Source organism: Notothenia rossii (assembly GCF_949606895.1).
Source record: "Notothenia rossii genome assembly, chromosome: 6".
In the NCBI taxonomy this organism is placed as follows: Eukaryota; Metazoa; Chordata; class Actinopteri; order Perciformes; family Nototheniidae; genus Notothenia; species Notothenia rossii.
Window position 1 is genome coordinate 35,049,436 of NC_136909.1, and position 27,998 is coordinate 35,077,433.

The 27,998-nt window shown below is 41.2% G+C and overlaps 2 protein-coding genes across 11 annotated transcripts; one reads left to right on the top strand and one right to left on the bottom strand.

The window, feature by feature from the left end:
- The first annotated feature begins 996 nt into the window (after positions 1-996).
- Positions 997-19,291, top strand: LOC307044146 (uncharacterized protein). 6 transcript variants are annotated; one of them, XM_079689212.1, is made up of 11 exons: positions 9,654-11,777; positions 12,600-12,969; positions 13,581-13,797; positions 15,099-15,264; positions 15,530-15,604; positions 15,967-16,008; positions 16,113-16,223; positions 16,641-16,739; positions 17,097-17,164; positions 17,267-17,310; positions 17,511-17,818. In XM_079689212.1, exons 3-11 carry the CDS (start codon positions 13,582-13,584, stop codon positions 17,791-17,793), a joined length of 1,104 nt encoding a protein of 367 aa, XP_079545338.1. In that variant the 5' UTR covers positions 9,654-11,777; positions 12,600-12,969; position 13,581; the 3' UTR covers positions 17,794-17,818. The 6 variants fall into 6 exon arrangements, with proteins under 6 accessions (XP_079545341.1, XP_079545338.1, XP_079545337.1 ...); XM_079689215.1 differs by lacking the exon at positions 9,654-11,777 and adding an exon at positions 997-1,047 and having other exon boundaries at positions 12,600-13,797; XM_079689211.1 differs by having other exon boundaries at positions 12,600-13,797.
- Positions 19,292-20,536: 1,245 nt separating this feature from the next.
- LOC307044147 (uncharacterized protein) lies at positions 20,537-27,745 on the bottom strand. 5 transcript variants are annotated; one of them, XR_013809539.1, is made up of 14 exons: positions 27,192-27,740; positions 26,088-26,372; positions 25,806-25,929; positions 25,469-25,546; positions 24,986-25,345; positions 24,797-24,892; positions 24,483-24,715; positions 23,760-23,939; positions 23,582-23,672; positions 23,156-23,498; positions 22,957-23,074; positions 22,679-22,779; positions 22,341-22,458; positions 20,537-22,235 (listed from the first exon to the last, which is right to left on the bottom strand). XR_013809539.1 is itself a non-coding variant. In XM_079689219.1 (12 exons), the coding sequence occupies exons 8-12, from the start codon at positions 23,363-23,365 to the stop codon at positions 22,105-22,107; spliced, it is 666 nt and encodes a 221-aa protein (XP_079545345.1). In that variant the 5' UTR covers positions 23,366-23,498; positions 23,582-23,672; positions 23,760-24,892; positions 24,986-25,345; positions 25,469-25,546; positions 25,806-25,929; positions 26,088-26,372; positions 27,192-27,735; the 3' UTR covers positions 20,537-22,104. The 5 variants fall into 5 exon arrangements, 3 of the variants coding, with proteins under 3 accessions (XP_079545345.1, XP_079545343.1, XP_079545344.1); XR_013809538.1 differs by having other exon boundaries at positions 23,760-24,892; positions 24,986-25,342; positions 27,192-27,745; XM_079689219.1 differs by having other exon boundaries at positions 22,691-22,779; positions 23,760-24,892; positions 27,192-27,735.
- Between the last annotated feature and the right edge of the window lie 253 nt (positions 27,746-27,998).

The following is a 27,998-nucleotide window of genomic DNA, read 5'->3' on the forward strand; positions in this document are numbered from 1 at the left end:
ACTTTAAAACCTAATATAAATAAAAGGGTCGTGTTAGAAAACAATTCACTCGCAGATCCATAATCATGAAGGTGGAATCTAACTATATTCATAATAATATGTATTGCATCCATGGGTAGAAACATGTTTTTTTCTGCTGTAAAGTTGGGCATTTTAACATGGGGGTCTATGGAAATTGCTCCTTTCTGCAGTCAGTCCCTATCGGCCAATATATGAACTGCAGTGTGTGCCACTTCCGTATTGGCGTCCCGGCTCTTCCACAGAGTTTGCCGCTTGGGTACCCCATACGGGAGAGGAGCAAAGGAGGAAGTAAATTCATCAAGATTTACATTAAAACTTCTTTCAGACAGATACGACTTAAACCAGTCTAGAGCAGTACGACTGATTCCCACAAAATGCTCCAGGCGAGAAATGAGAATACTGTGATCTACAGTGTCAAAGGCAGCTGTAAGGTCTAAAAGTACAAGACCTTATATCATCTAACTGCATCCACTATAATTAATCCAAAACATATTAACATAGACAAACATTTCCCTAAGGGATGTGTTAAGAACTTCAAATATTTGTCATGATGCTGGTCGTTAAAGGCCCAGTGAAGTGTGCACCTGTGCATGATCTGTTATGCTAATACGTATAGTAATGACCAAAATTGTCCATTGGAACCCATATCAAAAAATGTTGGAATAGCAACAAATTTGACGAGTTTTGAATTTTCCGGGGAAATCTGCAGTCGACCTTCGCCTTCGTGGGCGTGGCTTGCGATCTACTGCGTGACGTCACGAGATGGACGCCGCTGCTCTGTTTACATTCACCACCGTTCGTTTTTTCTCTTTTTCAAAGTCGAATTTCTCAACGTTTTTGAGCTAGTATTTTCCTGGAAAGTGTGTCGGAGTCGACTGGAAGTGATTGCCAATCGAGAAAACCTGACAATGGAGGCGACAGTGAAGAAAGAGGGATGAAAAACACAGGGGAAACGATGCATTGCTGCTGGCTGTAGTAATGTCAAGTCTGCCGAATTGGCGATGTTTCTGTTCCCAAAAGATGAAGGTGAGCCTGGCTGGTGTCATTGTTTTGTAGATTATTTGATTGATCATGATAAATAAAGGCCAGTGGTCGATTCGAGAGAGAGAGAAAGAGAGACTGACAGAGTTACAGGGTTGTTGTTAGCATCTGGTGCTAGCTCGGAGCTAACGGAGATTAGCTGTTTCAACAATAAGGAGAGGGAGAGTGCTCTCCTGTGGGACTGAGAGAGATAACGTCAGCTCAGGGAGGTAAACTGTAGCCTAAGTTATCTCAGTGGGTTTGGTCATCTATGTAAACAAATATTTCCATCTATGTAATATTAGTTGTATAAAATAGGTTAAGAAATCATTCCAATGTTTTTTGATTATTGAAATATATGTTTCATATGAGTGTTGAGAGCTGTATCCATAAATCTCTTAATGTTGCCCTCAAAGTGCACCAGATTGATCACTTTCCTCATCTATCCTGTCCGAAAAGCTGTCCAAATCAATCATTTCTCTCACACTAGTATCACTTTCCAGAGTCTCCGCCATGTTTACAATCGCAACTGGGTACATCTTGTGACGTCACAGCCACTATCGTCTGCAACTTTCGTTAGGCTCAGACGGCAAAATTAATAATTCATTAATTCATTAATTATGAATTATTAAAAATTATTTTAGCCATGAACAGGCACAATGATATGTAAGGAATGAAACTGCCATTTCATTTTGGTGCAAAAACATGCACTTCACTGGGCCTTTAAGGAGGGATGAGATCAATTTCTTTACCCAGATGGCCTGGGTTCAACTAAGGCGTGTATTTATACTTCAATGTCTCGGAACTGGTACGCTTCAATGAAATTCAAATATACAAAAAACTGGACGAGATCTTATCAACAGGGAGAAAAGGTGTTGAGCTATACCTGTATAAATGACTGGATGTCATATTACATTACATGTCACTTGTTAGACGCTTTTATCCAAAGCGACTTACATACTCAATACTGTGGACAATCCCCACAGGAGCAATTTGGGGTGAAGTGTCTTGACCAGGGACACAACGACATGCTGACTGCAGTGGGGTTTGAACCTGTGACCCCCTGATCTGAACACCAACGCTGAACCCACTGCACCACACGCCTCCCTCACATCAGCAACTATTAGTGAAGCATGAATAAAGCAAGCTCTGCCTGGACCAGGATACTCTGCAACTTCTACAGGTGCACCATAGAGAGCATCCTGACCTTCTACAGGTGCTCCATAGAGAGCATCCTGACCTTCTACAGGTGCACCATAGAGAGCATCCTGACCCTCTACAGGTGCACCATAGAGAGGTTCCTGACCTTCTACAGGTGCACCATAGAGAGGTTCCTGACCTTCTACAGGTGCTCCATAGAGAGCATCCTGACCTTCTACAGGTGCATCATAGAGAGGATCCTGACCTTCTACAGGTGCACCATAGAGAGCATCCTGACCTACAGGTGCACCATAGAGAGCATCCTGACCTTCTACAGGTGCACCATAGAGAGGATCCTGACAGACTGTTCTGTCTGCTGCCGTCTGGCAGGCGGTACCGCAGCATCAGGACTAAAACCACCAGACTCAGGGACAGTTTCATCCCACAGGCCATAAGGCTATCAAACACATGAGCTTGGACTATTTGAATTGTTGTTTTTTTATATATATTTTTGTATATCTTGTAAATTGCACTATTGAGGAACCTGCGATCTAAGTTTTTCTTACATTACATAATGACTCCTTAGTTTTGTATATGTTATGACAAAAAATCTTTGAATCTTTAAATCTTGAATCTTGTGGTGATAATTTGGCTATTAAAATTGCAATATCATTTAAGGGGCACTAGGTGACAGCAGATCTCCTTTGACACATGCAACACACAATAATCAAAGCCACTGTGTGGGTGTTGTGTTGCTTTGAGCAGTTTTCACCTCAGCCAGTGAAAGTGATACTTTGGTGTCATACATCAGTAGTTTTATGATAGATGTTATTGGAAGTATGGATTGTTTAGGGTTTGGCCTGGATAGTTTCCATCATGGAGGATACAATAATTACTCACTTATCTAATGATATCATGCATGTCAGACTTGGAAATCAAACTTATTTTGGCAGTTGGGGAAAGAGCTCATCCATTGTTGCTCCATTCATCCATCCATCCATCTTCTCCCGCTTATCCGTGGTCGGGTCGCGGGGGTAGCAGTTCCAGCAGAGAGCCCCAAACTTTCTTTTCCCTGGCCACATCAATCAGCTCTCACTGGGGGATCCCAAGGCGCCCCCAGGCCAGCGAAGAGATATAATTCCTCTACCTGGTCCTAGGTCTACCCCTTGGTCTCTTCCCAGCTGGAATTGCCTGGAACACCTCCCTAGGGAGGCGCCCAGGTGGCATCCTAACTAGGTGCCCGAACCACCTCAACTGGCTCCTTTCGACGCGAAGGAGGAGCGGTTCAACTCCGAGTCCCTCCCGGATAACCAAACTTCTCACCTTATCCCTAAGGGAGACACCAGCCACCCTGCAGAGAAAACCCATCTCGGCCGCTTGTATCCGTGATCTCGTTCTTTCGGTCATGACCCATCCTTCATGACCATAGGTGAGGGTAGGAACGAAAATGGCCCGGTAGACAGAGAGCTTTGCCTTCTGGCTCAGCTCCTTTTCGTCACAACGGTGCGGTAAAGCGACTGCAGTACGGCTCCCGCTGCTCCGATTCTCCGGCCCATCTCACGCTCCATTGTTCCCTCACTCGAGAACAAGACCCAGAGATACTTGAACTCCTTCACTTGGGATAAGGACTCATTCCCTACTTGGAGTGGAAAGTCCATCGGTTTCCTGCTGAGAACCATGGCCTCAGATTTGGAGGTGCTGATCCTCATACCAGCCGCTTCACACTCGGTTGCGAACCGATCCAGTGAGTGCTGAAGGTCGCAGACCGATGAAGCCATTAGAACCATATCATCTGCAAAAAGCAGTGGTGCAATCCTTAGTCCACCGAACTGCAGACCCCCTCACCCACGACTACGCCTCGAAATCCGATCCACGTATATTACAAACAGGATTGGTGACAAAGCGCAGCCCTGGCGGAGGCCGACCCTCACCGGAAATGGGTCCGACTTACTGCCGAGGACCCGGACACGGCTCTCGCTTTGGGAGTACAGAGATTGGATGGCCCTGAGTAGAGACCCCCTCACCCCATACTCCCGCAGCACCTCCCACAGTAACTCCCTGGGAACTCGGTCATACGCCTTCTCCAAGTCTACAAAACACATATAGACCGGATAAGCGTACTCCAAGGCCCCCTCCAGGATCCTTGCGAGAGTAAAAAGCTGATCCGTCGTTCCACGACCAGGACGGAATCCACATTGTTCCTCCTCAATCTGAGGTTCGACAATCGGCCTGACCCTCCTTTCGAGTACCTTAGAGTAAACTAGAGTAGTGTGATGCCTCTGTAATTGGCACACACCCTCTGATCCCCCTTTTTAAAAAGGGGAACCACCACCCCGGTCTGTCACTCCTTCGGTACTGTTTCCGACTTCCACGCAACGTTGATGAGACGTGTCAACCATGACAGTCCCTCAACACCCAGAGCCTTCGCATTTCTGGGCGGATCTCATCCACCCCCAGGGCTTTGCCACTGTGGAGTTGTTTGATGACCTCAGTGACCTCCCCCCGGGAGATTGGTGTTGATCCCCCGTCATACTCCAGCTCTGCCTCTAACATAGAGGGCGGAGTTGTCGGGTTCAGGAGTTCCTCAAAATGTTCCTTCCAACGCCCTAACACTCCATCAGTTGAGGTCAACAACGTCCCATCCTTACTGTACACAGCTTGGATGGTCCCCTGCTTCCCCCTCCTGAGGTGCCGGACAATTTTCCAGAACAACTTTGGTGCCGCCCGAAAGTCCTTTTCCATGTCTTCTCCGAATTTCTCCCACACCCGCTTTTTTGCCTCGGCCACGGCTGAGGCTGCTGCCCTTCGGGCCTGTCGGTACCTTGCAACTGCCTCGGGAGTCCCCCGGGATAACAAATCCCTGAAGGCCTCCTTCTTCAGTCGGACGGCTTCCCTGACCACCGGTGTCCACCAGGAGGTTCGAGGGTTACCGTCCCTTGAGGCACCTAGGACCTTGAGACCACAGCTCCCTGCCGCGGCTTCGGCAATAGAGGCTTTGAACACCGACCACTCTGGTTCAATGTCCCCAACCTCCACAGGAATGCCCGAAAAGCTCCGCCGGAGGTGTGAGTTGAAGGCCTCCTGAACTTGGGCCTCCTCCAGACATTCCCAGTTCACCCGAACTACACGTTTCGGCTTACCAGTTCTATCCAGAGGCTTCCCCCGCCACTCGACCCAACTCACCACCAGATTATGATCAGTTGACAACTCCGCCCCTCTCTTTACCCGAGTGTCCAAAACATACGGCCTCAGGTCCGATGATACAATAACGAAATCGATCATGGACCTTCTGCCTAGGGTGCTCTGGTACCACGTACACTTATGAGCATCCTTATGTTCGAACATGGTGTTTGTTATGGCCAATCCATGACTAGCACAGAAGTCCAGTAACAAACCACCACTCCGGTTCAGATCAGGGGGGCCATTCCTCCCAATCACGCCCCTCCAAGTGTCCCCATCATTGCCCACATGTGCGTTGAAGTCTCCCAGCAAGATTAAAGAGTCCCCTTCAGGAGCCTCATACAGGACTCTTTCCAGTGTCTCCAAGAAGGCCGTATATTCTGAACTGCTGTTGAGTGCATAAGCACACACGACAGTCAGAGTTCCCCCCCCCCATAACCCGCAGGCGTAGGGAGGCGACCCTCTCGTCCACTGGGGTAAACTCCAACAACGAAGCACCCAACCGGGGACTTGTGAGTGTCCCCACACCCGCCCGGCGCCTCACACCTTGAGCAACTCCGGAGAAGAATAGAGTCCAACCCCTATCCAGAAGTAAGGTTCCAGAGCCGACGCTGTGCGTAGAGGTGAGCCTAACCAGATCCAACTGGTAACACTCCACCTCTCGCACAAGCTCCGGCTCCTTCCTCCCCAGAGATGTGATGTTCCACATCCCCAAAGCCAGCTTCTGTCGCCCGGGTCTGGTCCGTTGAGACCCTCTGCTTTCACTGCCCCCCTTCTGGCAGCGCACCCGACCCCATCGCTGTTTCCCGTAGGTGGTGGGCCCGCGGGACGAAGAAGCGGAGGTGTTGCCCACGTTGCCTTTTCGGGCTGTGCCCGGCCGGGCTCCGTGGCAAGCCCGGCCACCAGACGCTCGCCGACGAGTCCTCCTTCTGGACTTGGCTCCAGAAGGGGACCCCGGGGTTCCTCCACGCCGGGTATCCTCACTTCTTGTTTTTTCTTTCATGAGGTCTTTTGAACCAATCTTGGTCAGGCCCCTTGCCTGAGGCCAATTTCCCATGGGAGACCCTACCAGGAATACAAGGTTCCAGACAACACAGCCCCCAGGTTCCTCAGGGCACACAAACCTCTCTACCACGGTGGTGCTGGTTCTTCAGAGAGGCCATTGTTGCTCATTCCAAGAAATAATAGTCTGCCTTAAGTTTCTATTTCTCACTTCCTATGTATGTATATAGAAAATCAATAAAACCGTTAGGCTACAGCATATTTTTTTATTTTATTTTACTTGGCTACCAGATCTAGCCAAGTAAATATATGTTAACAATATTTTACTTTAAGTTTACATAGTTTCGATTTTTTTCATCAACTTGAATCTAAATAGGGTAAAAAGTTAACATTTATTTGACTTAAACAATGGTTTGAATGTTGTGTATTTTTGCCCTTCTTTCATTGAAATAAAGACATTTAACACATTCATAAGTGTATTTAAAATGTATTACTTCAATGTCAAAAATACCCCGTGGCAGACAGAAATATATGCCTCTACCTGAGGAAAGCAGGAGGCAACAATTTTACACTAACAGTTGTTTTTTTACTTCTGCAAGCTGATAATATGTATTGGCATTGTTCAACTGGAACAGGGCCCTCCAAAGTTGCTGATAGAGTACTCTAACCATCTACAAGTGTTGTATTTCGACAACACTGGGGTGTACGGTTTAACCATGTCCTGGATGTAGGAAGGGCCAGATCCATTTGCAGCATGGTACGCAAGTACCAGTGTCTTGAAGTGGATTCTAGCAGTTACCGGAAGCCAATGAAGGGAGCGGAGGAGCGGCGTGGTGTGGGAGAATTTTGGAAGGTTGAAAACCAGACGAGCCGCTGCATTCTGGATGAGCTGCAGAGGTCGGATGGCACATGCAGGTAGACCAGCCAGGAGGGAGTTGCAGTAGTCTAGGCGTGTTCAACCACCACAGCACCTGGTAGACCCCTACTCCAAAATACACTGTAATATCATTGTTGAGGAATATCACTCCTGTATATATAAAAACTAAATACCACTTCGCAATATACACATATTTACGCAGTTTTTTCCCAATATAAATATGATTTATACTGTATAATTTGTCAATGTTAACAGCTGTTGCGGCAACAACTCCATTTATGTGCACGAAGCATGAGGATGATTGCCATTTTTTAAATTTAGTATTCAGCTCGGTCGGGAATCGATTGCTATTACTTTTCTCATTCATAACTTTCATAATTCCATAGATACATCCCATTTTTAACCATTGAAGTCAATGGAGAAATTCTTCAACTTCAACAAATCTTCATGCGACTTAAACTTCTAACTGTTCATTCATACTTTCACTCAAAAACCTCATTCTAACTTTAAAATGTTACACATCTTTCTGACATTATTCGTGTAACACAACTTTTAAATCTGATTCTTACTTTTAGAGATATTAAACATTGTTCAGATCTTGTTAAAGAGGTTTTCTTCAGATTTTAACATTAACTAGAGTGCGTGATGTCACAGCGAGAGGGTAGAACATCTTGAAATTTGCCTTCATATATATTTTTTTTAACTGCCATAATTCCCAAACCCTACATTCCTGAGACATAATTTTTCATGACAAACATAGGAAAACATCTCGTAGCTTGAAAAATGACAAATAATTAATCAAAAAATAATTAAACAAAATGCCTCTTGAGGGCATGAAGTGACAATAACATTCAACATTCCTCCATTAAAACCCATTGTAATTTCAGGCAGATATTTCCTCACGGTAGCAGCCGCACACCTTTAGTTAAACTGCCAAAAAGGCCACATTATTAACCCGAAACTACACCAAAATTACACTTCAGATACTCAACTTCCTTGACATGCTTCACGTTTTGAAATTTCAAAGATCTGTTACGGTTCTTCCACAAAACGTTCACATGTAAGAGATTTATCTCTCATTCAGAACAATGGAAACCTGTGATCTCTGCACACCTCGTTAGTTCAAATATAAACACCTGTGTCATGGAACACAATGATGTATGTCATCGCTCCAACTGAGATGCTCAGAGCAGCAGACTTCAGATAAAGGTTAATGGTCCTGCCCTCAACAGCTTTACGTCAATTATGGGGTGTCATCATCATATGACGAAGGTCAAGAGAAGAGAGAGAGAAGAGAGAGAGGGCGATCAAGAGAAGAGAGTAATGTAACCTCTTAATGTATTGTATAACTCAGGGGTCGGCAACCCCTGGCACGCGTGCCAGCATTAACCAGTGGCACACTATGTGGCACACTAGGAATAAGTGGAATAAGTGTGCAAAAATATTTAAATTGTATTTTCGGATCCTGAACGAGATCCCCGTTACCTGCAGAAGGAAGCCATGCACGCAACGCAGCCCCGCTCTCCTTGACTCCAGGTGACTTTCTGCCGCTTTCCTCCGTGGTGCAGTGCTGATCGTTTCACCACGGAGGAAAGCACTTCACAAATTGCAGTACCCATAAGGAGCTGTACAAATGCCGCAGTTTTTGCGTGGCTGTGTATTTAGTTGAAAGCCCAGTGGCGATCTCTCATCGAAAGTGCTCATCTCCAATCGAAATAATATGCTACAAAGGGGCGGACTGGCCATCTGTGTGTTGAACTTTCCTCTCGGCTCCCAGACCGTAGTCGAGGAGGGCAGAAGCAACAAGCTGAAGTTCAGGTTCAATAACCCACTTTAGCTTAAATGACTGGAGAGAGGCGAGCTCTTCTTCGGAGGCAATTGCATTTATTTAGCTGTTCTTCTGTTTCACAAAATACATCACAGACCTCTGTTTTTCTGCTTCCCCGTTTCACTTCCAGAAACATACACACGCTCGCTCACTGTCGCTCTACCATCCACAAACACACTTGCACAAGCCACACCCCTGTCTCTCTCTCTCTCTCTCTCTCTCTCTCTCTCTCTCTCTCTCTCTCTCTCTCTCTCTCTCTCTCTCTCTCTCTCTCTCTCTCTCTCTCTCTCTCTCTCTCTCTCTCTCTTAAAGGGACAGCGATCTCATCTCACTCTGCATGACCCTAATATCATAACATGTGTGTTCTGGAGAATCACAGAACGGACGATCGTCCTTATTATTATGCCGTTTAAACCAATTATTTAAATTTGTTTGTTAAATTCGGCATCATGTAAGTTGCGCTGACAGGTCCACACACCACTGCGAGGCTCCCCCGCCCTCCTGCTGAGCGTCAAGCTCCTCAACCCCCCCCCCCCCCGTTGATAATTATCGATCGTTGGCACGCTGATAACAATTCTTTTTTTAAATGGCACTTCATATCAAAAAGGTTGCCGTCCCCATAACTCCTATGAAAATGTTCAAAAAGTGCTCAAACTTCACATGTGAGTCCAGCCGTGAAGTCATCTGCGGCAGGGGTTCCCAACCTTTATTGTGCCAAGGACCGGCAGATACATTAAAAAAATTGTGCGGACCGGTTGTCTATTTTAACTGATTTGAATATTTACCCACCAGCAGGTGGCAACAGAGGTTAATTGTATTTAACAGCCTGAAGAAATACCAATATGCATCCAAAACATATTAACAAGATTTAAAACCAGGATACAATTAAAACAAAAAATTAGGACCGCTTTACAAATATTAATATAATATATAATATAATATAGCCTAATATAGGTGGCAACAGTGGCTAATTGTATGTAACAGCCTGAACAAATAATATAACAATATGCATCCAAAACATATTAACACAGTTTAAAACCAGGATACAATTAAAACAAATTAGGACCACTGTACACATATTGATATAAATGAAATGTCAGTGAGACCCCTGGGCTTGTTTGCCAGCAATAATAACGTCATACCGGGGCGTTCGTTCCGGTGCACTCCTACAGCATTTAGCACTACATCGAGATTAAGATTAAACTAATTTATTTTGGGAACACCCACATACCTATGGAGTTGGCCAGATGTGTGTAAATTACTATTCATGGTAATTTGAAAACAAATGCTGTTGTTGGACACACACAAACACACCGAACATACACACACAGCGGAGCTGAGCAGAGCACATACACACACACATCATACGCCTTTGTGACCAGACATTTCCTTCATACAACGAGTAATAGGGGGAATAATCGGGCAGTTCGATGTGTGTGTGTGTAGAGGTGTGTGTTGTTGAAACGTAGCAGCCTGCAGTGGGGAACACAGTGAAGGTGGTGTGTACGCGCTGGTGCTGCACTTCTCAGAGGCTGCCTCCTGATGCTGCAGCCATTTCATGAAGTGAAGGAGGCTTTACAAATAAAAAAAAATAGCTCTACACCCCTGGCTGCAATGTCCTTAAAATGAAGTCAGAGTTCGAAGTATATCTCAAATAATGTATGCACTGCCATTCCCCCACAAACATAACAGTCTGCGATTAAACGGTTGTCTCCTGTGTGCTCCACTTCCTATTGGCGCACCACCTGTAACTTTCTCTGCGCACGAGAGGCTTAACCTTATGCTAACCAATTTTGATTTATTTTTGGATGTTTTGGATGAAATAATATGAATGGTATAAAATAAAATTTAAAAAATAAAAAATAAAAAAGAATTTTTATATTTATAATTCTGCAAATATTACGATAAACTCACAGCTATTCCGCGGCCCGGTACCGGTCCGCGGACCGGGGGTTGGGGACCCCTGATCTACGGGACAGTTTTGAGATTTATTCAAATGTCGTTGCCATGGCAACACAATCGATGTTAATCCCCTTCAAGCGTGACAGTTACACGGTATTGTTAACAGGGAGAAATACCCGGAAATGCCAAGCAAATGGTCTACCGCGCCTATTGGTCGGTTTTTATTGTCAAAATTAGACGTTTTTAATTTATTTTTTAATCGTCACACTCGATTTCTCCGATTTTCTTGTGGCTCTAGCTGGTCGACACCTCTTTTAGCAGAAACAAAGGCTACGATGTTAATCCATTTGTGTTGTTGTGGAAATACCGGACGTGACGTTGTGTGATCGCTTAGCAACTGAACTCCGTGAAAAATAAACACCACTGAGGTTCAAGGGTCAAGGGTTTTTGTTATCAGATGCTAGCTACAGTGTAATTTTGGCATTTCAAATCTTAGATCCCGAGCTCCTCCAACAGTGCAACATAATATAAATAGGACATAATAAGAAAATAAATAAAGATAGATAAAAAATAGTGCAAAATGCACCACTTTTGGTTCAAATTATGAAACCAGTAGATTCATTCATTTATTTATTTTTGTTGCCCCGCTAAATCGATGTTAATCCATTTATGTGGTTGTGGAATTACTGTACGTTACATTGTGCGGTCGCGTAGTAAGTGAACACCATGCTACCGATTACTATCCGATGACCATGAACGCACCGGACATCGGCTACAACCTCCTCTCTGTCTGACTTCGCCAAGCAGGTAATGTGCTGCACCGCATGCCTCCAATATTTTAGTGTTTATTGCAAGTAAATCAGTTTTAGTTACATATCTTTTTAAAGCATGAGCTAGCTAAACACATATTAGCTTTACTTGACCGGAGATATAGTACAGTGGTGAGTCCTACAACCCGGAAGTGAGTTAGCATTTTACAACTATTGGTTCCCTCGTCTCAGAGTCAATGGGATTTCTCCATAGGATTTTGGAAAATAGCTCGAGTCGAAATAAGATCTGTGGAAAACGAACCTGCTTGATAAATGCACCTTTTGTTCAGCCGGATAATCTCCACATATCTACCCTACTTTTATCATTTTCGAATCATAAATCTAATGGCCAGAAGCAAAATGCTAACGTTATGCTATAAACGAACTACAGACCATGGATGTATAATAAGAACCTTTAGAATAATTACCTTTAGAAGTACACCAAAACATAACTGCTAACAATGTAAATGCTGTGTTGGAAACAAAGTTAATGTAAGAAAATGTTGAGTTAAATACTTTTGGCACTGTATATACAAAGCTTGGAAAAATGCCTATTGTGGCTGTCATACTTGCATACAGTGGCAACTAATAGTATTGTGAAGAAATGTCATGACAACCATCGACAGACTGTTACTGCACGCTGATTGTTGTGGTCCTATTTAGGACAAAACGTTCAGAGCTGTCCTTGTTCCAGTCCGCCCCTGATTGATTAGTGCTTTAACTCGTAAATTACACCCAATGTTAAAGCTTGTTGATGATATGTGAGGTTGTAAATTGTCATGCATTCTAAAGTGTTCACTGTATTTTTTTCTTTCAACAGATACCAAACCAAAGCAAGATTAAACAGCACTTTTAAGAGCTTTTTTCAATTGCTTCTCTTCTCCCTCCTCAGAGCTATATTCCCTACATTTCTTCCTGTCTTCTCCCCATTTTTACCATCTTCATCTCTGTCTCTTTACCACTTTCTCTTTTGTACACACACACACACACACACACACACACACACACACACACACACACACACACACACACACACACACACACACACACACACACACACACACACACACACACACACACACACACACACACACACACACACACACACACACACACACACACACACACACACACACACACACACACACACACACACACACACACACACACAGAGGTAGTTGTGCCCACAGGTAAGAACTTAAACTTTTCACGATTTATATATAGCATTACAATCGACTAACAGTGTCATATATTTATCTCTTTGTTATGCAAAACGTACAGGGACATTTAAAATGGTCTTATTCGAGCTGGTAACACAGTAGACGACGTTGCAGTGTATTATACTGTAGTACTGCTATAATTCTAGATTATATTATAAAAACAATTTTATATATAGGATTTCAACAGATTAACATTATCATATATTTTCGTCAAATTCAAGATAGTGCTTTTACAGTGCAATGTCATGGTCAAGCTGGTAAGATAGTAAAAGTTGTGTAACCTTACGTTTCGATGACATAATATTTTACCGCTGAATTTGAGCTTCGCTTTGAAATTGTACTAAAACTAAGTAAGGGGCCATTATTGCATTGATACTAAATTAATTTACTCAAATTAAATAAAAATGCAAGTGTTTTTATTCTATTCTAAACAGGATACAGTTTTTGTTGTAGCTTGGGGAGGGACTTACAGTCACGGACTAGACAAAGGAAAATTAGTCAATATTTGTATTTGATTGCATTCTGAATATGAAACCCAGTTTTAAATGACCTTGTCTTTTATTTGTCTTTATCTCCAAAAGAATGCCAGGACCAGGTTCCACTTTGAGGCATTGGTCAAGCTGCTGCATGTCACTGAATGTGGCATGCAAAACTTGCAAATTCTGCAAGGCGGTTCAGCCCCGCAAACTGCGCCTTAGCAAACGAATGGACAAGTTTGATACGAAAGCAAACACCTGGGTCCAGGCACAAAAAAAGAATAAAACTTCATCCAACCTGAGGGATCAAGCTGCATTGGTGGTATGTGATGGACTTTTTTTTTTGTTGGCCTGCATGCATAATTAATAACAGCCCTGTACTTGTTCATTCTGGATTTGGAAAAAATATTTACATTTGATACAGAAATGTAATATCTGACCATATCTGATCATAATTACGTAATACAAATCTGCTGCTCAAAGCCCTAGGTAGAAATGGGCTTTGAACTGGTGCACATTATGCAAATTTCATGACCTGCATGAACTGTGTGCCCCAAAAATGTTTTGACTATATGTACATTCAAGTTTTAAAGCACTGTGTCAGAACACAGCTAAATACATTTGCACTATTTAATCATTTATCCAATTCAACTTACATTCGAAATAGACATTTTCATCAGTGTGTCTGCTCCCTGTCAATACAACTACTGTAGACACAGGGATAAGTTATGTTTATTTAACTTTGGCGAATCATCGCTGAATTTGATTCAATGTAATTGAAAGGTACACTGTGTAATAGTGAGGTTTCTAAATTGCAACCAACTGAGTACCTCTCCCTTTATAAGCGTGTACAAAAGCCTACAGTGGCCATCCATTGCCATAACAACATGAAAGGCCTTCTCTAGAGCCAGTGTTTTTTTCTTCCGATTGAATTACTGTAGTAACACGGCAAAGAGAAGAGAGTGAAATAGACCGGCTCGCTATGTATATATGAAGGGCTTATTCTAAGCTCATCACAACAAAAAATAGTTATAGGTGATTATACACATTAATGGAAACCTAATTATGAATACCATAATCAATTATATCTTATAGAACCCCTATAAATACTCCACAGTGTACTTTAGAGATAGAGATATTATCTCAGTACTGTGATTGAGCCTGTGTGCAACAGCAGAACATCTAGTATACTTGTAAGGCATCCAAGTGAATACTCACCTTCTAGTAGTACAATTATCCCAAGCACAAGAAAAAATACTGCAGGCGATCAAAAATTGCGACGTTTATGTTGTAGAATGGCTCTAAACTTAATCCCACTTAGAATCTATGGCACTGTTCATAAACCACAGTGCTGCTCCACAAACCTAGATGATATATACAGTGTAAATTCCGCCAAGAGAAATGAGAAATGCAATGCAGAATAATGTTCAAAGCTTCTACTTGCTGATCGCAACAGTCTTAAGACTGTTAATGCATGCATAAAAAAAAATGTCTTTGTTATTGCATAGGGTTGAATATTTGTGCAAGCAGTGTATGTGATTTATGTTTAACAACTGGTTTTGCCTTTGCAAATAACCAGGGCATAATTGTTCTGAAATAATGTATATTCTGGTTTGTTGGAAGCTGGAAAAATGTCAGGCCCTTGGAGCCAGAGGCGTCTTGTTCCTAGCCTGGCCTGGAATAAAGAAGGACTGGCCCTGCGAAGTAATGATGCCAAGGTGCAATGTCAGCGGCAATGCCTCCACCTGCCTCCGAAGGATGGAGTTGTTATTTGAATTTGTTGCGAAAGGTATTGTTGTCTGTTAAAGTGAATAAAGAAATTATTCAGTTGGTAGTACTGTAACTTACATTTTTGTAGAATTAACCAATAATGTCATTGGAAATGAAATTAGACACTTAGATGTCGTTTTCTTAATAAAGTTTAGGAGGAGCCCATAGGGGTAATTGACAGCAATTAACTTACACCTCTTCCTTAAATCAAGCATACAAATTGGAGAACTAGTGAATTACATGATGTTGTTAATGCTATCCAAAGCTTATTTTCTTTAATCTAGGTTGGAGTCATACAGAGCCTGCAGCAGCCTCCGAAACCCCACAGCCTCCTGCGGAAAACTCGCCAGCCACATCAAGTAATTGCAGAAGTCTATTGTACCACTCTTTTTATTGTTTTCTGACTATATTCGTTATATTAGGATTTTATAAACAGCCAGGAGCTGACCATTCAAAATGACATTTGTTGAACTGCCTAATGAGAAAAATAACACCTAAGAACTTAATGTCATTACTTTTATTAGCACTTATGAGGACATTCCAATTGGTGGGGTTAGAGACCAATGTGTCCTTTTTCTGTGGTAAAATTATGTTTGCATGGTGCATTGAGTGGTTGTACTTGATGCAATATAAACTTGTGTTATTTTTGTAAGCTTCAAAGTCATTGTCACTTTTAACAGCAATTTGTATGTTTTACAAATTGTAACCTTTTCTTTTTCAGAAGTCGCCATTACCACCGCAGACACCCCCACCAAGTCCTCTGGTAAGTAGCACAGCATAGTTCATCGCGAATTCCAGTAAAATAGGAGGTTCTGTACATTGAAGAAGGTGGCGTACATCCATTCTACTCTTTCTACTTCTATGTAGGAAACCTATCCGAGGAGATGTACACCCTGACACTCATCCCTGTCCCAGCTGCAAGCACCTATTCACTCCTTACACCATCGGCTGCGTCCCAGCCAGGGAAGAGGAAGAAGGGTTAGTGTTTTGTTTGGGTGATTCATTACATTTTAAATAATGAGTGTTGAGTGTTATTTGCCCTCTGGCATCATGGTTTATAATAATAGCACATGTCATTTAAATGCACCTTTCAAGGAACCCAAGGTCATTTTACATATACAACAGAAAAACAAATACAACACAATCACAGATATCTTAGGGAAACCGTCTTTCCATAAATAGGGTGTGATTTGTCATAAAGTCACAGCTGGACGCTAACAAAAAATATTATGAAAGTTATTTAAGTTACATAATACATTTTGACATACTCCATATTTGAAGTCAGTAGATCAGGAACATGAAGGGCAAAAATCATCTATAGCCCACAGAGGTTGTGATGCTATCTATGCCCCAGTCTCTACCGTCACTCATTTAACTTTCTTACATCTGTCACAGGTTTGCCCACAGAGCGCTTCTCCTCTCCAAGACTTGCTACCTCTGTAGCAAATGGGTGTAGCAGTACCACAGGTGAAGGGATGAAGAAGAAGAATAAGGGTATGTTTTGTTTTTGTGGTACACCCTACTGAACATATAAATAGCTGTATACTATTCTCCCATTCACGCGCAAGTCCTTTTGCACACAAGATATCAGATCCAGGTTTCCATAATCCCTCTCTTTTTAATAACCATAGAAAACCATAAAGGTTTGCTCAATGACTTGTCTTTATTTATAAGGTGGTTAGAAATTATGTTTCATGAAATAAAACAAAAAGGAAGTTGGACACAAATAGGCCACATTGCAGATTACCTAATGTTCTCTTCCTATATGAAAGTCATTAATCAAATATTCGTCTGGAGGATGTCCAAACCTTTTCTTCATTTGTTTATAACTTCTTATTTGCACCATTTCAGGCTGCAGAAAATGCTCAAGGCAGCAGATATTCAACTACAACGGAATAAAAGACAGAAGGGTAGAGAAGGTAAGATGTTGAAACTGACAGAGCATGAAGCAGCAATGCATTTACCCGTAGTCGCTGATATGGCTAACACTTGTTTTTGTCTGTTTGTGTGCCCGTGTGTAGGGAAGAGAGGAGGTAATGGTCTGCTGGCTGCCTTGCGCATCACGGTGAGAACACAGCTCTTTGGTTAGCTTTTTTTTTAGACTGCGTTATAAATAAATGTATTACTTCATAACTAGTTTTACTATCAGGCTTCTACAAAACTGACCCTAAGTAATTTATTGTTTTATGATAACCCATGCATATGAAATTATCTTGTGGCACATGCAATGATCTTATGGTTGTTTTTATTCATTGTGTTTTTCAGTGGGAGAAAATGGGAAGACACCTGGGAGCCTGCCAGCCAATTCAGTATCGTGTGTGTGTGTGTGTGTGTGTGTGTGTGTGTGTGTGTGTGTGTGTGTGTGTGTGTGTGTGTGTGTGTGTGTGTGTGTGTGTGTGTGTGTGTGTGTGTGTGTGTGTGTGTGTGTGTGTGTGTGTGTGTGTGTGTGTGTGTGTGTGTGTGTGTGTGTGTGTGTGTGTGTGTGTGTGTGTGTGTGTGTGTGTGTGTGTGTGTGTGTGTGTGTGTACATACCGATTTGTTTTATTAAAACATTTCCCTTTTTGCAACATGGAGTCAAATGCTTCAATATTGTGTCATGAGACACTACTCCACCACATTTCAAATAGATATAACCTATGAAATAATATTATAAATATTTAGGGATTGAGATTGTGAAATCTAACAAGTACCTTTGTGTTAATCTGAACAATAAACTGGACTGGTCGGATCACTGCTGCTATCTACAAGAAGAGACAGAGCAGACTGTATCTGCTGAGGAGACAGGTATTTTGGAGTGCGGGGGGCACTACTTCAGACCTTCCATGACTCTGTGATGGCATAAGCAATCTTTTATGCTCTGGTCTGCTGGGGCTGCAACATCTCGGCTGCTGTCATGAAAGTTACATGTAGTTTGGTAACAGCAACAGAATGGACAGGGTGTGCAGACACAGGAGAGCCGAGTCAAGGGTAAAGGAGCTTTGCATTAATTGTATTTATATTGACCCGAATGGTCTACAGATTGAACGGGACTTTAGTGGCACTAGATCTAGGAGTAGGCAATGTAATTTTTTCACCTAGTTGTATCCCATAAGTGTGCATCTTACTGAGATTAAGGAGCTAAAACGATATTCCCTAGTCCTTGATAAACCAATCTGACAACATGAGAATTTCTGTTTCAGTTTGTTCTTAATGGCAAGATGACAGCAACACATGCTCTTTGTACCAAAAGGACAAAAATCTAGATCTGAAATACACACCTACATATAACAACAAAACAGTTTGACTTCCTAGCTGACAAAACTCCAACAAAGTCAACACAAAATGCGGTCATTGATCCTCCTGTTGTGTTCGGGTCAAATCTGACCGATTTACTACTTTCATCAATCAAACATTTTGTTTTACATTCGATTGCATTAAGGTTTATGATCTCCTTCACAGTAGAAATTTGAACATATACAATTGCTGATCAGCACTTTCATTGAATTTTTGATGATTTAGTCAACTTTTTAACACCAATGACCGCCATAAAGAAATGGAATTAGTAACCATCCGGATCAGATACAACAAACACACACATACACTAGATGTGTTTCCCCCCCTTATGTGCCCATCCCCCCATGTGAATCACACCTGGCACACACAAACACATACACACAGAAGTATTCTCTCCGCTATGTTTGACAAATCCCGTGACGAGTCCTCAAGCTCTATGATTGGATGTTTGAGTGGCAGTGCGCCGTGGGTTACGCCGAGCGCCGAACAGACAGCACTTTGAAATGGGATGGAACCACGGCAGACTATTCAAAACTGGATTCGGATGGGTCCACCATGCTTGATAAGCCTGAAACATGCACTTGTCAAGGTTCAGAGGCACATTTTGTAAATATGGCAGTGGCATCGATCATCTTAAGATAAGATATACTTTATTGATCCCAAGTTGGAAAAAAATTCGTTACAGCAGCATGTGTAACAGTTGTAAATATGCAGTGGTGTTTATTTGTAAACCATTTAGTATAATCACACAAATTCTGTGTTTTATATTTAATAATTCTGTGTTCTTTATTTATTGATTGTTCAATACCTGACAAGGTCGGAGATGAAAAATGTTGGTCGCAGGTTCCTCAACAGTGCATCACAAGACATCTATCAATATGTGTGTATACCTCCACCATTAAACTGTCATATTCTGCACATTTCTTATACTATCTACATACATCTTATAAGAGTATAATACATATGTATAATATCAGTTAAAATAAGTGCTTCAACATACAGTTGTTAACATTGCAGGAAAGCAATATATTAGTACTTTGTCAGGCTTAATATGTATACCCCCAAAGCTTTTTTCTTATTAAAAAGAAGACCTTAACCTAAAGTATTCTTTCATATTTAAATAAAGCTTTATTAGTGTGTCTGACTGTGTCTCCTATTAATATCTAATAATAAAAATTATAAAATGCAATAACGTGATTTAACCACTAGGTGTCCCTTTCTATCAGCTGTGCACCTTTATGGTGTAAATACAGCCTATCTACCAATTGGATCAAATATAAAAGACAGCCGAATTAGTATTGATACTGCAAGACGTATTGTGTAAAAAGAAATGCAAGATGTTGTTTAATTGCTGATATATTTATGATCCACGTCACATATTCAGTTTTGGCGGCAGTTCTTCCTGTTTGTCTAGAAGTCTTCTCATCAGGGCTCTATAAATAAGAGAACTACGGCAGATATGTAATATTTAATGCAGCCGAACCGTGTATTACAATGCCGTTATGTGATGACTTTCAAAGAGAAAAGCAAGCACACTCGGAATAAAGTATTATTTTATTCTTTTAAAATGTTTTCGGATTTCACATCAACAGGAAGTCCGGTTAACTAAAATGTCCGTGCGGAACAATACCCCAACCCATAGATCCGTGGGTGAATAATGTCAATGATAGCAATCACCACATTACACACATTCCTTCACATTTCAATTTACATTAAAGTATTTCGTGAGGCCTTCTAAAATGTTTTTAAATATAATTATATATAATATAATTAATATGTTAGCATTTTCTGTGGTATGCACTTTGTTTAGCTGCTATGCCACTTTAGCTGTAACAAGCGGAAATGTCCCCGCTGTGGGACTAATAAAGGATTTCTGATTCTGATATGAGCCAGTTGAGGTGTTGCACAGGGTGTCGGAACTTGGACACACTTGTATGTTTTCTTATATGTAGCTGAATGCTGTTGAAATTGTACATTCAGAGGGTGTGACGAACATTGAGACTCCTGTGACAAGCTGGTTGATGGAAAATGAGTTTATTTTAATACAATTAGTTATGAGAAACATTAATAAGACAAGATATGAGCCAGTTGAGATGTTGCACATGGGTGTCAGAACTTGGACACAGCTTACATTGCCTCTTATATGTAGACGAATGCTGTTGTAATGGTACATTCATAGTGTGAGAAACATGACAATAAATGTAGTATTTTGTTAACTTGTGTACCTGTTTTACTTTAAGAAAGCCAGGTGAATACCTGTTGGACTATGGGTATTGGATAACATCTGTCCAGTTGGAAGGAAGTGGGCTAAAATAGCATTTATTTAATCAGATAACAGATATGTGAACATCAACAAAGAAATTAGTGAGTTGACACGTAAACCATGGTTTGTGAACTTCAATTCATATAGAATTTTTATTTTGTGTGTTTTTTTGCGCATATATATCCCAGTTCACAAAGGGTAAACACACAAGTTCCAGGCCAATCGTTACAGAGTTTTCAACATAGAAGTGATTTAGCCAATCAGAATGCAGATCCTGCAGCACCGGAGGCAGGCTTTACTGCACTCGCAATGTGACAGTGAAGAGAGAGTTCTGCTTCTGAAGATAATAACTCAGATAAAACCGTAATAACTCAATATAATGTTTTCAACCCTAAACGGCAACACTTTGTAGTTGTAGGTAGGTGTGTGAGTGTGAGAGAAGGCCTGCTCACGGAAAGCTGGTTGCTGACACAGAAGGACTCCCGAATAGGTGAATTGTGGTAAAGAAAGAAAAAATAGAGAAAGTGCATCTCTGTCAGCAAAGCTTCTGTCAGTCAGAGGGTTAGGTAAAGGTTGAGATAGTTATCATGTGAGGAGAATTAACTAAAAATACAATACATAGCAAAGTTTGAACCAACCTTAGTCATGGGTTTGTTTTAAATACAAACGTTTACATATTCCTCACAAGCCACATTTGTAAGGATTGTTCAAGGCAATTCATTCCAGAATGTTCACTTAGTTCAAAGAAGCAACATGCATAGTAAGATAACAACTTTTTTTCACATTATTTGAAGTGAGAAGTTGTGTGTGAGAGTGCACACAATGTTATTGTTTGACGATAACTGGCCTCTGGTCTTAATACTGGTAGGAGAAGTTAAGTACATTTCAGTCAATATCATGGTGTGTGACATTAACAAGAATTCTGACTGAGCAGAGGTATGTGTGTCTGTGTGAGGGAGGGTGTGTCTGAGTGTGTGGGTCAATTATTGTAAATGTTTAGATGTTCATGTTCTATGTGTGAGAGAGACTGGCACATAGAGGAAGAGACTGAGGGAGCACACAGAAAGGAGAGAGAGAGGTGGGGGGACATACACCCAGCATGTGTGCCTATCTGTATGATGTGGCTCTTTGCAGTAACGCAGGGAAATGATTGGCTCTCAACCTCTAACTGGTTGGCCACCCCTGCTGTACACCCTAGTGTCCTTCAGGGTAGGGTGAGGGATAGAGGTGCTGTACCCCAGCATCCTTGCCAAATCTTATTGCTGTCTATATGACGTAATTGTAAAAAAGATTACAGAAACAATGTTCAATGGAATTTTTTTATTACATGACTGCAACTGAATAATAATAACTTACCAGTCGGTCTATAGAGAGGCAAGCTTTCTTTTGGCACAGCCCTAGAAATAGCTGCTCAATGGACATCTGGAGAGACTGATTGTCGCCTGATGTGTTGTCTTGGGCAAATAACAAGAAACACAGTTTGAGGACAAAGAAAACCTAGGTGTTACTACTATACGTTAGATAACAATGTTATATTGACAAGTTAGTAAACAGCATACCGTTTGTTGCCCAGTCTCTAACATCATTAACCCATTGTTGGACTTTGTCCTCAGGGCATCCAAGCTCTTCGCAGGTGTCCTTCATTTTTTGAGTCTCACCCTCCAACATTGCGATTGTCTGTTGTAAAAAAGATGTTGTCGATACAGATGTATTTTCAAGATTTTCACCCAAATTTCCATAACTTTTCATGTCTTGAAAACAGTAATTAATCATTCAAACTTTTCCAGACCTGCGCAAGCACTCCGTATCCAACACTTTACCAGCTTGGACAATTATTTGTTTGTGACAGGTTTGCACATTAGTCTTACAAATCTAATCTTGTCATGCCTATACTTACATGGCCAATTACCTTGACATATCTCTTGGCCAACACGACATGAAGGTTTTCCTGCTTCCTGTTCCATCCCATTGCATGGACAGTCAACATGTCATTGCGAGCTGTTTTTAAAAGTAAAATTGACAAGCAGATAATATAACTTGGGTATTTGAAAATCAACTCATAAAAACTCTAGTACTGTTGAAACAGACTACATCAAAGTCAAAGATAAAGTAAAGTAAGAGATGGATAATAACTTCAAGACAGAATTATGTTGGTCTAATGACAAGAGGACATACCTGATTTTGTCATGTACTTAGTTGTGATGGCACAACGTGACAGAAAGCTGTTCACCATCTCCACTTCTTCCCTGGCCGTCGAACCAGCACCCTCCAAATTTCTCTCACTCCACACAATCTAACAAATACACATATATTATATGTCATAGATTAATTAAAAAAAATTCTTACGATCACAATAATATAAGAGTGGGCCTACCTCACACTTTGTGGAATGGGCCTCGGCATGCATGACCGAGAGAAACGGTTGCATGCTCAGCAAAGGTCGCAGTTCTGGCATTGTCTTTGCCATTTTATCGAGGTAGGGCCAGTATTTACAAGCAATATCTGTGCAACAAAAATGCACGTTTGTAGCTTGAAACTGCGTTTGAAGGAACAAGAGGTAGGCAAATATTTCTCCTCTGAACATGTTGAGAGCTTTCAGTAGCACTCCATGTCTACATGTCCACCTCTAACCCCTCTTCAACAAGCCTGCTGGCTCTTCTTGCTGTCTCTCGAGCAGCTGACCACTGCCTGGTACCACATGTACCTTTTCCTGGGGTCTACAATTAAAGACATTTTAATGTTACACTCTCAAAACAAGTAAAGGTTAGAAAAATGAGAGGAAAAAAAATGTTGTGCTTACACATTTTACATTTGTTCTGACTTTGTCAACAAAGTCTGTGACAGCCGAGTCTTCCATGATGAACGGCCCTTTAAAAAGTGGTTCATCGATCCTAAATTCAAAAATAAATATTCAATTCATTATTATCATCATTGATAGGCTACTTCTTAAATTCAATTGACATACAAAAAAGATGTACCTCTGTGACTGACGGAAACGGTACTGTTTCCTATTCCCATCCACTGACACAGCCAACATTTTGGGAGTAGAAGCTGGGCATGAGAAGGGTGTCCTCACACGTCACTTTCTGGCACTCGTACTGGCAGGCCATATACTCCAGAAAGCTTCTTTGGAAGACATCTCCATGGATTTGTCCTATCTGGAAGTTTGAGAAGCAAAATTGTTACCTTACACATGTCAGAATAATACGAGGAAACAGGAAGACTTTCACAGTGGTTGGAGGCAAGAGGGGGGTTATTAGGAGTATCCCTAACACACGATATCCTGAAAAGTGAAGGTCAGGTTAGGATTGGCAGATGCTGGAAGAGAAGGAGCATTATTTCAGCTTTTGTCATATGCACCATGACTCTACTTTCTCTACAGTACAATACAATACATAATCCTATTTTTTCCCACAGAAGAGCACAATGTTTTTCATCATACAAATTGTGTTCTTCAGTAAAGAACAAAAGTTGGATTATGATATGTTTGATCTTATACAGTATGTCCTACATCTACCAGTGCTAGGTTTTTAGCTCTAATGTAACACTAGTTAAACTACTTTCAGTAAAATTGTAAGCTTTTCAATTTAGTTATTTTGACATAAACATATTTCCAATCAACATGTTTCATCTACACAAAATAAAATGCATCCTTTCACAATGCCCTCTACTTATGCAATACTCAGTGAAAGTCATCTTACCCTTCCATAATGCTGTGTCCTCCGTTCCAGCATCTGTAAAAAGGCCTGTCTGGACAAACCTGGTGCCACAGTCTTCAGGTCCTCAAAAGATTTGAAGACATCCGTGGAATATAACGTGTCTCCGTTCACAGAAGCTGGCCAGTAACCGCTTCTAATGAGGTCTCCCCAATCAGGTGTCCATTCGTAATGGCATGTGTTGCACACCCTCTTGGGGAGATGCAAATCATAATGCCCTAATAACAAATACAGTTTAGTAAAAACAATCGCATTCATTACCTGTATTAGGGTGACAAAAAGAACACTTAAAATCATACCATTAATGCAGACGAAAATGACAGGCCTGCCTATAGACTCTGTAACACCTTCAGGGTTACACGAGTGTGAAGGCCTACCAGTGGGCAGAAGACGATCTGTGAAGAGGTTAAAAATATGTCTTAAACTACCAGCACCTTAGGAAAGTTATAAAATAACCACTTGGGGCTAAATTGTGTTAAGGGAAATACCTTGGTGTCTCAAAGTGAACATGTCATTTGTCTTGACTAGTGACATTGTTGGGGGAATACATTTGAAATATCCTTCATTGAAGGACTCCCTGATATGAAGTGTGTGTATGCTGTGTTTAGAAATGTCACAGTCATGACACAACCATTCAAGGGGCATGCATTCTCTGCAGCGAAGGACCGCAGGAGTGGAGCAATGTGAGCATCTCCTTTCCGGTACCATAGTTGAAGACAGCAAGCTGTCCAAGTGATGGGACCTTGCCTTTTGCCACTCCTATTGGGCAGCACTTTGGCGCAGGCACCATGAGGAAGAGGTTGATGGTTGATCAACCAAAAGTTCCTGCAATTGCTGAATCTCATCTTCTGGAAACAAACAAAAAACAAAATGTTCAGCATCACAAAAGCGTACTCATATTGCATCACGTATTCGTTTGATGTTATGTTGACACATTTCCTAACTTTCAATGATAGTAAATGTCATCCTACCAAAAAGCTGAGGGGGTACTGCAGAGGTTGCTCCAGCTGGTTCCACAGTCACTGGACTGTCATTGGCAACAGTTCTGGCTGAAAAAAATAAATAATAATAATAGATATATTGGTAACAGATAATAATTACAGAGAACAGAGTTATGCATTAAAAGAGTTCTAACAGTTCTAACCAACTCTAACTATTTATTACAATGGCCTATTTTTATATGTACGACGGAATAACAGATATTTGTTCAATACCTCTCTAAGCTGAAACATGCTGTACCAATCATGTTGCGAACAATCAAAACAAAAATGATATGTTAATCATGAATACCTGTATACATGCACAAACCTTTAGTACGTCGGCAGGTTGCCCCACTTCTGCTCCTCCTTTTTAGAGGACACCCCTGAGCATCTTTGCCAACCCAGTGGATTCTGCTCCTGTTAGATGCTGCTCTGGCCCTGTCTTCTTCCTCCTTCAATAAAGTAGTCATGCATTTTCACAACAAGCTGCTTTTCATTCCCAGTGTATTCCTATTCACTTACAAGCATTAGAAAATTACAAGCACATAATCAATCAACCTAATCAGTACATCGGGCACAAAACCAATACAATTGAAATAAAAAAATGTACCTTCAGTTGTTTACAAAGTAAATCGGCAAGGAAAATGGCATCTTCTAGCTGTTCCTTGCCTTGTTTAGCAGCCATTTCAGGAACTAGAAATCAAAACACACACAGGTTTGTGTGTTTGCATGCGTATAAATACAAAAGAGAAAGTGGTAAAGAGACAGAGATGAAGATGGTAAAAATGGGGAGAAGACAGGAAGAAATGTAGGGAATATAGCTCTGAGGAGGGAGAAGAGAAGAAATTGAAAAAGGCTCTTAAAAGTGCTGTTTGATCTTGCTTTGGTTTGGTATCTGTTGAAAGAAAAAAATACAGTGAACACTTTAGAATGCATGACAATTTACAATCTCAAATATCATCAACAAGCTTTAACATTGGGTGTAATTTACGAGTTAAAGCACTAATCAATCAGGGGCGGACTGGAACAAGGACAGCTCTGAACGTTTTGTCCTAAATAGGACCACAACAATCAGCGTGCACTAACAGTCTGTCGATGGTTGTCATGACATTTCTTCACAATACTATTAGTTGCCACTGTATGCAAGTACAGCCACAATAGGCATTTTTCCAAGCTTTGTATATACAGTGCCAAAAGTATTTAACTCAACATTTTCTTACATTAACTTTGTTTCCAACACAGCATTTACATTGTTAGCAGTTATGTTTTGGTGTACTTCTAAAGGTAATTATTCTCAAGGTTCTTATTATACATCCATGGTCTGTAGTTCGTTTATAGCATAACGTTAGCATTTTACTTCTGGCCATTAGATTTATGATTCGAAAATGATAAAAGTAGGGTAGATATGTGGAGATTATCCGGCTGAACAAAAGGTGCATTTATCAAGCAGGTTCGTTTTCCACAGATCTTATTTCGACTCGAGCTATTTTCCAAAATCCTATGGAGAAATCCCATTGACTCTGAGACGAGGGAACCAATAGTTGTAAAATGCTAACTCACTTCCGGGTTGTAGGACTCACCACTGTACTATATCTCCGGTCAAGTAAAGCTAATATGTGTTTAGCTAGCTCATGCTTTAAAAAGATATGTAACTAAAACTGATTTACTTGCAATAAACACTAAAATATTGGAGGCATGCGGTGCAGCACATTACCTGCTTGGCGAAGTCAGACAGAGAGGAGGTTGTAGCCGATGTCCGGTGCGTTCATGGTCATCGGATAGTAATCGGTAGCATGGTGTTCACTTACTACGCGACCGCACAATGTAACGTACAGTAATTCCACAACCACATAAATGGATTAACATCGATTTAGCGGGGCAACAAAAATAAATAAATGAATGAATCTACTTGTTTCATAATTTGAACCAAAAGTGGTGCATTTTGCACTATTTTTTATCTATCTTTATTTATTTTCTTATTATGTCCTATTTATATTATGTTGCACTGTTGGAGGAGCTCGGGATCTAAGATTTGAAATGCCAAAATTACACTGTAGCTAGCATCTGATAACAAAAACCCTTGACCCTTGAACCTTAGTGTTGTTTATTTTTCACGGAGTTCAGTTGCTAAGCGATCACACAACGTCACGTCCGGTATTTCCACAACAACACAAATGGATTAACATCGTAGCCTTTGTTTCTGCTAAAAGAGGTGTCGACCAGCTAGGGCTACAAGAAAATCGGTGAAATCGAGTATGACGATTAAAAAATAAATTAAAAACATCTAATTTTGACAATAAAAACCGACCAAGAGGCGCGGTAGACCATTTGCTTGGCACTTCCGGGTATTTCTCCATGTTAACAATACCGTGTAACTGTCACGCTTGAAGGGGATTAACATCGATGTAATACATGAATGTAGCCTTTGTTTCTGCTGAAAGAGGTGTCGACCAGCTAGGGCCACAAGAACATCGGTGAAATCGAGTGTGAGGATTAAAAAATAAATTAAAAACATCTAATC

What these genes read in the sequence shown, in the direction of transcription:
- LOC307044146 (XM_079689215.1), top strand. Translation starts at nt 13,582, where the DNA reads ATGCCAGGACCAGGTTCCACTTTGAGGCATTGGTCAAGCTGCTGCATG. An exon ending in ATTTGAATTTGTTGCGAAAG is followed by an intron (nt 15,265 to 15,529) that starts GTATTGTTGTCT and finishes TCTTTAATCTAG; the next exon opens with GTTGGAGTCATACAGAGCCT. An exon ending in CACCCCCACCAAGTCCTCTG is followed by an intron (nt 16,009 to 16,112) that starts GTAAGTAGCACA and finishes ACTTCTATGTAG; the next exon opens with GAAACCTATCCGAGGAGATG.
- LOC307044147 (XM_079689217.1), bottom strand. Translation starts at nt 23,365, where the DNA reads ATGTTCAGAGGAGAAATATTTGCCTACCTCTTGTTCCTTCAAACGCAG. An exon ending in TAAGTACATGACAAAATCAG is followed by an intron (nt 22,780 to 22,956) that starts GTATGTCCTCTT and finishes TTTTAAAAACAG; the next exon opens with CTCGCAATGACATGTTGACT. An exon ending in TAGAGACTGGGCAACAAACG is followed by an intron (nt 22,236 to 22,340) that starts GTATGCTGTTTA and finishes TATTTGCCCAAG; the next exon opens with ACAACACATCAGGCGACAAT.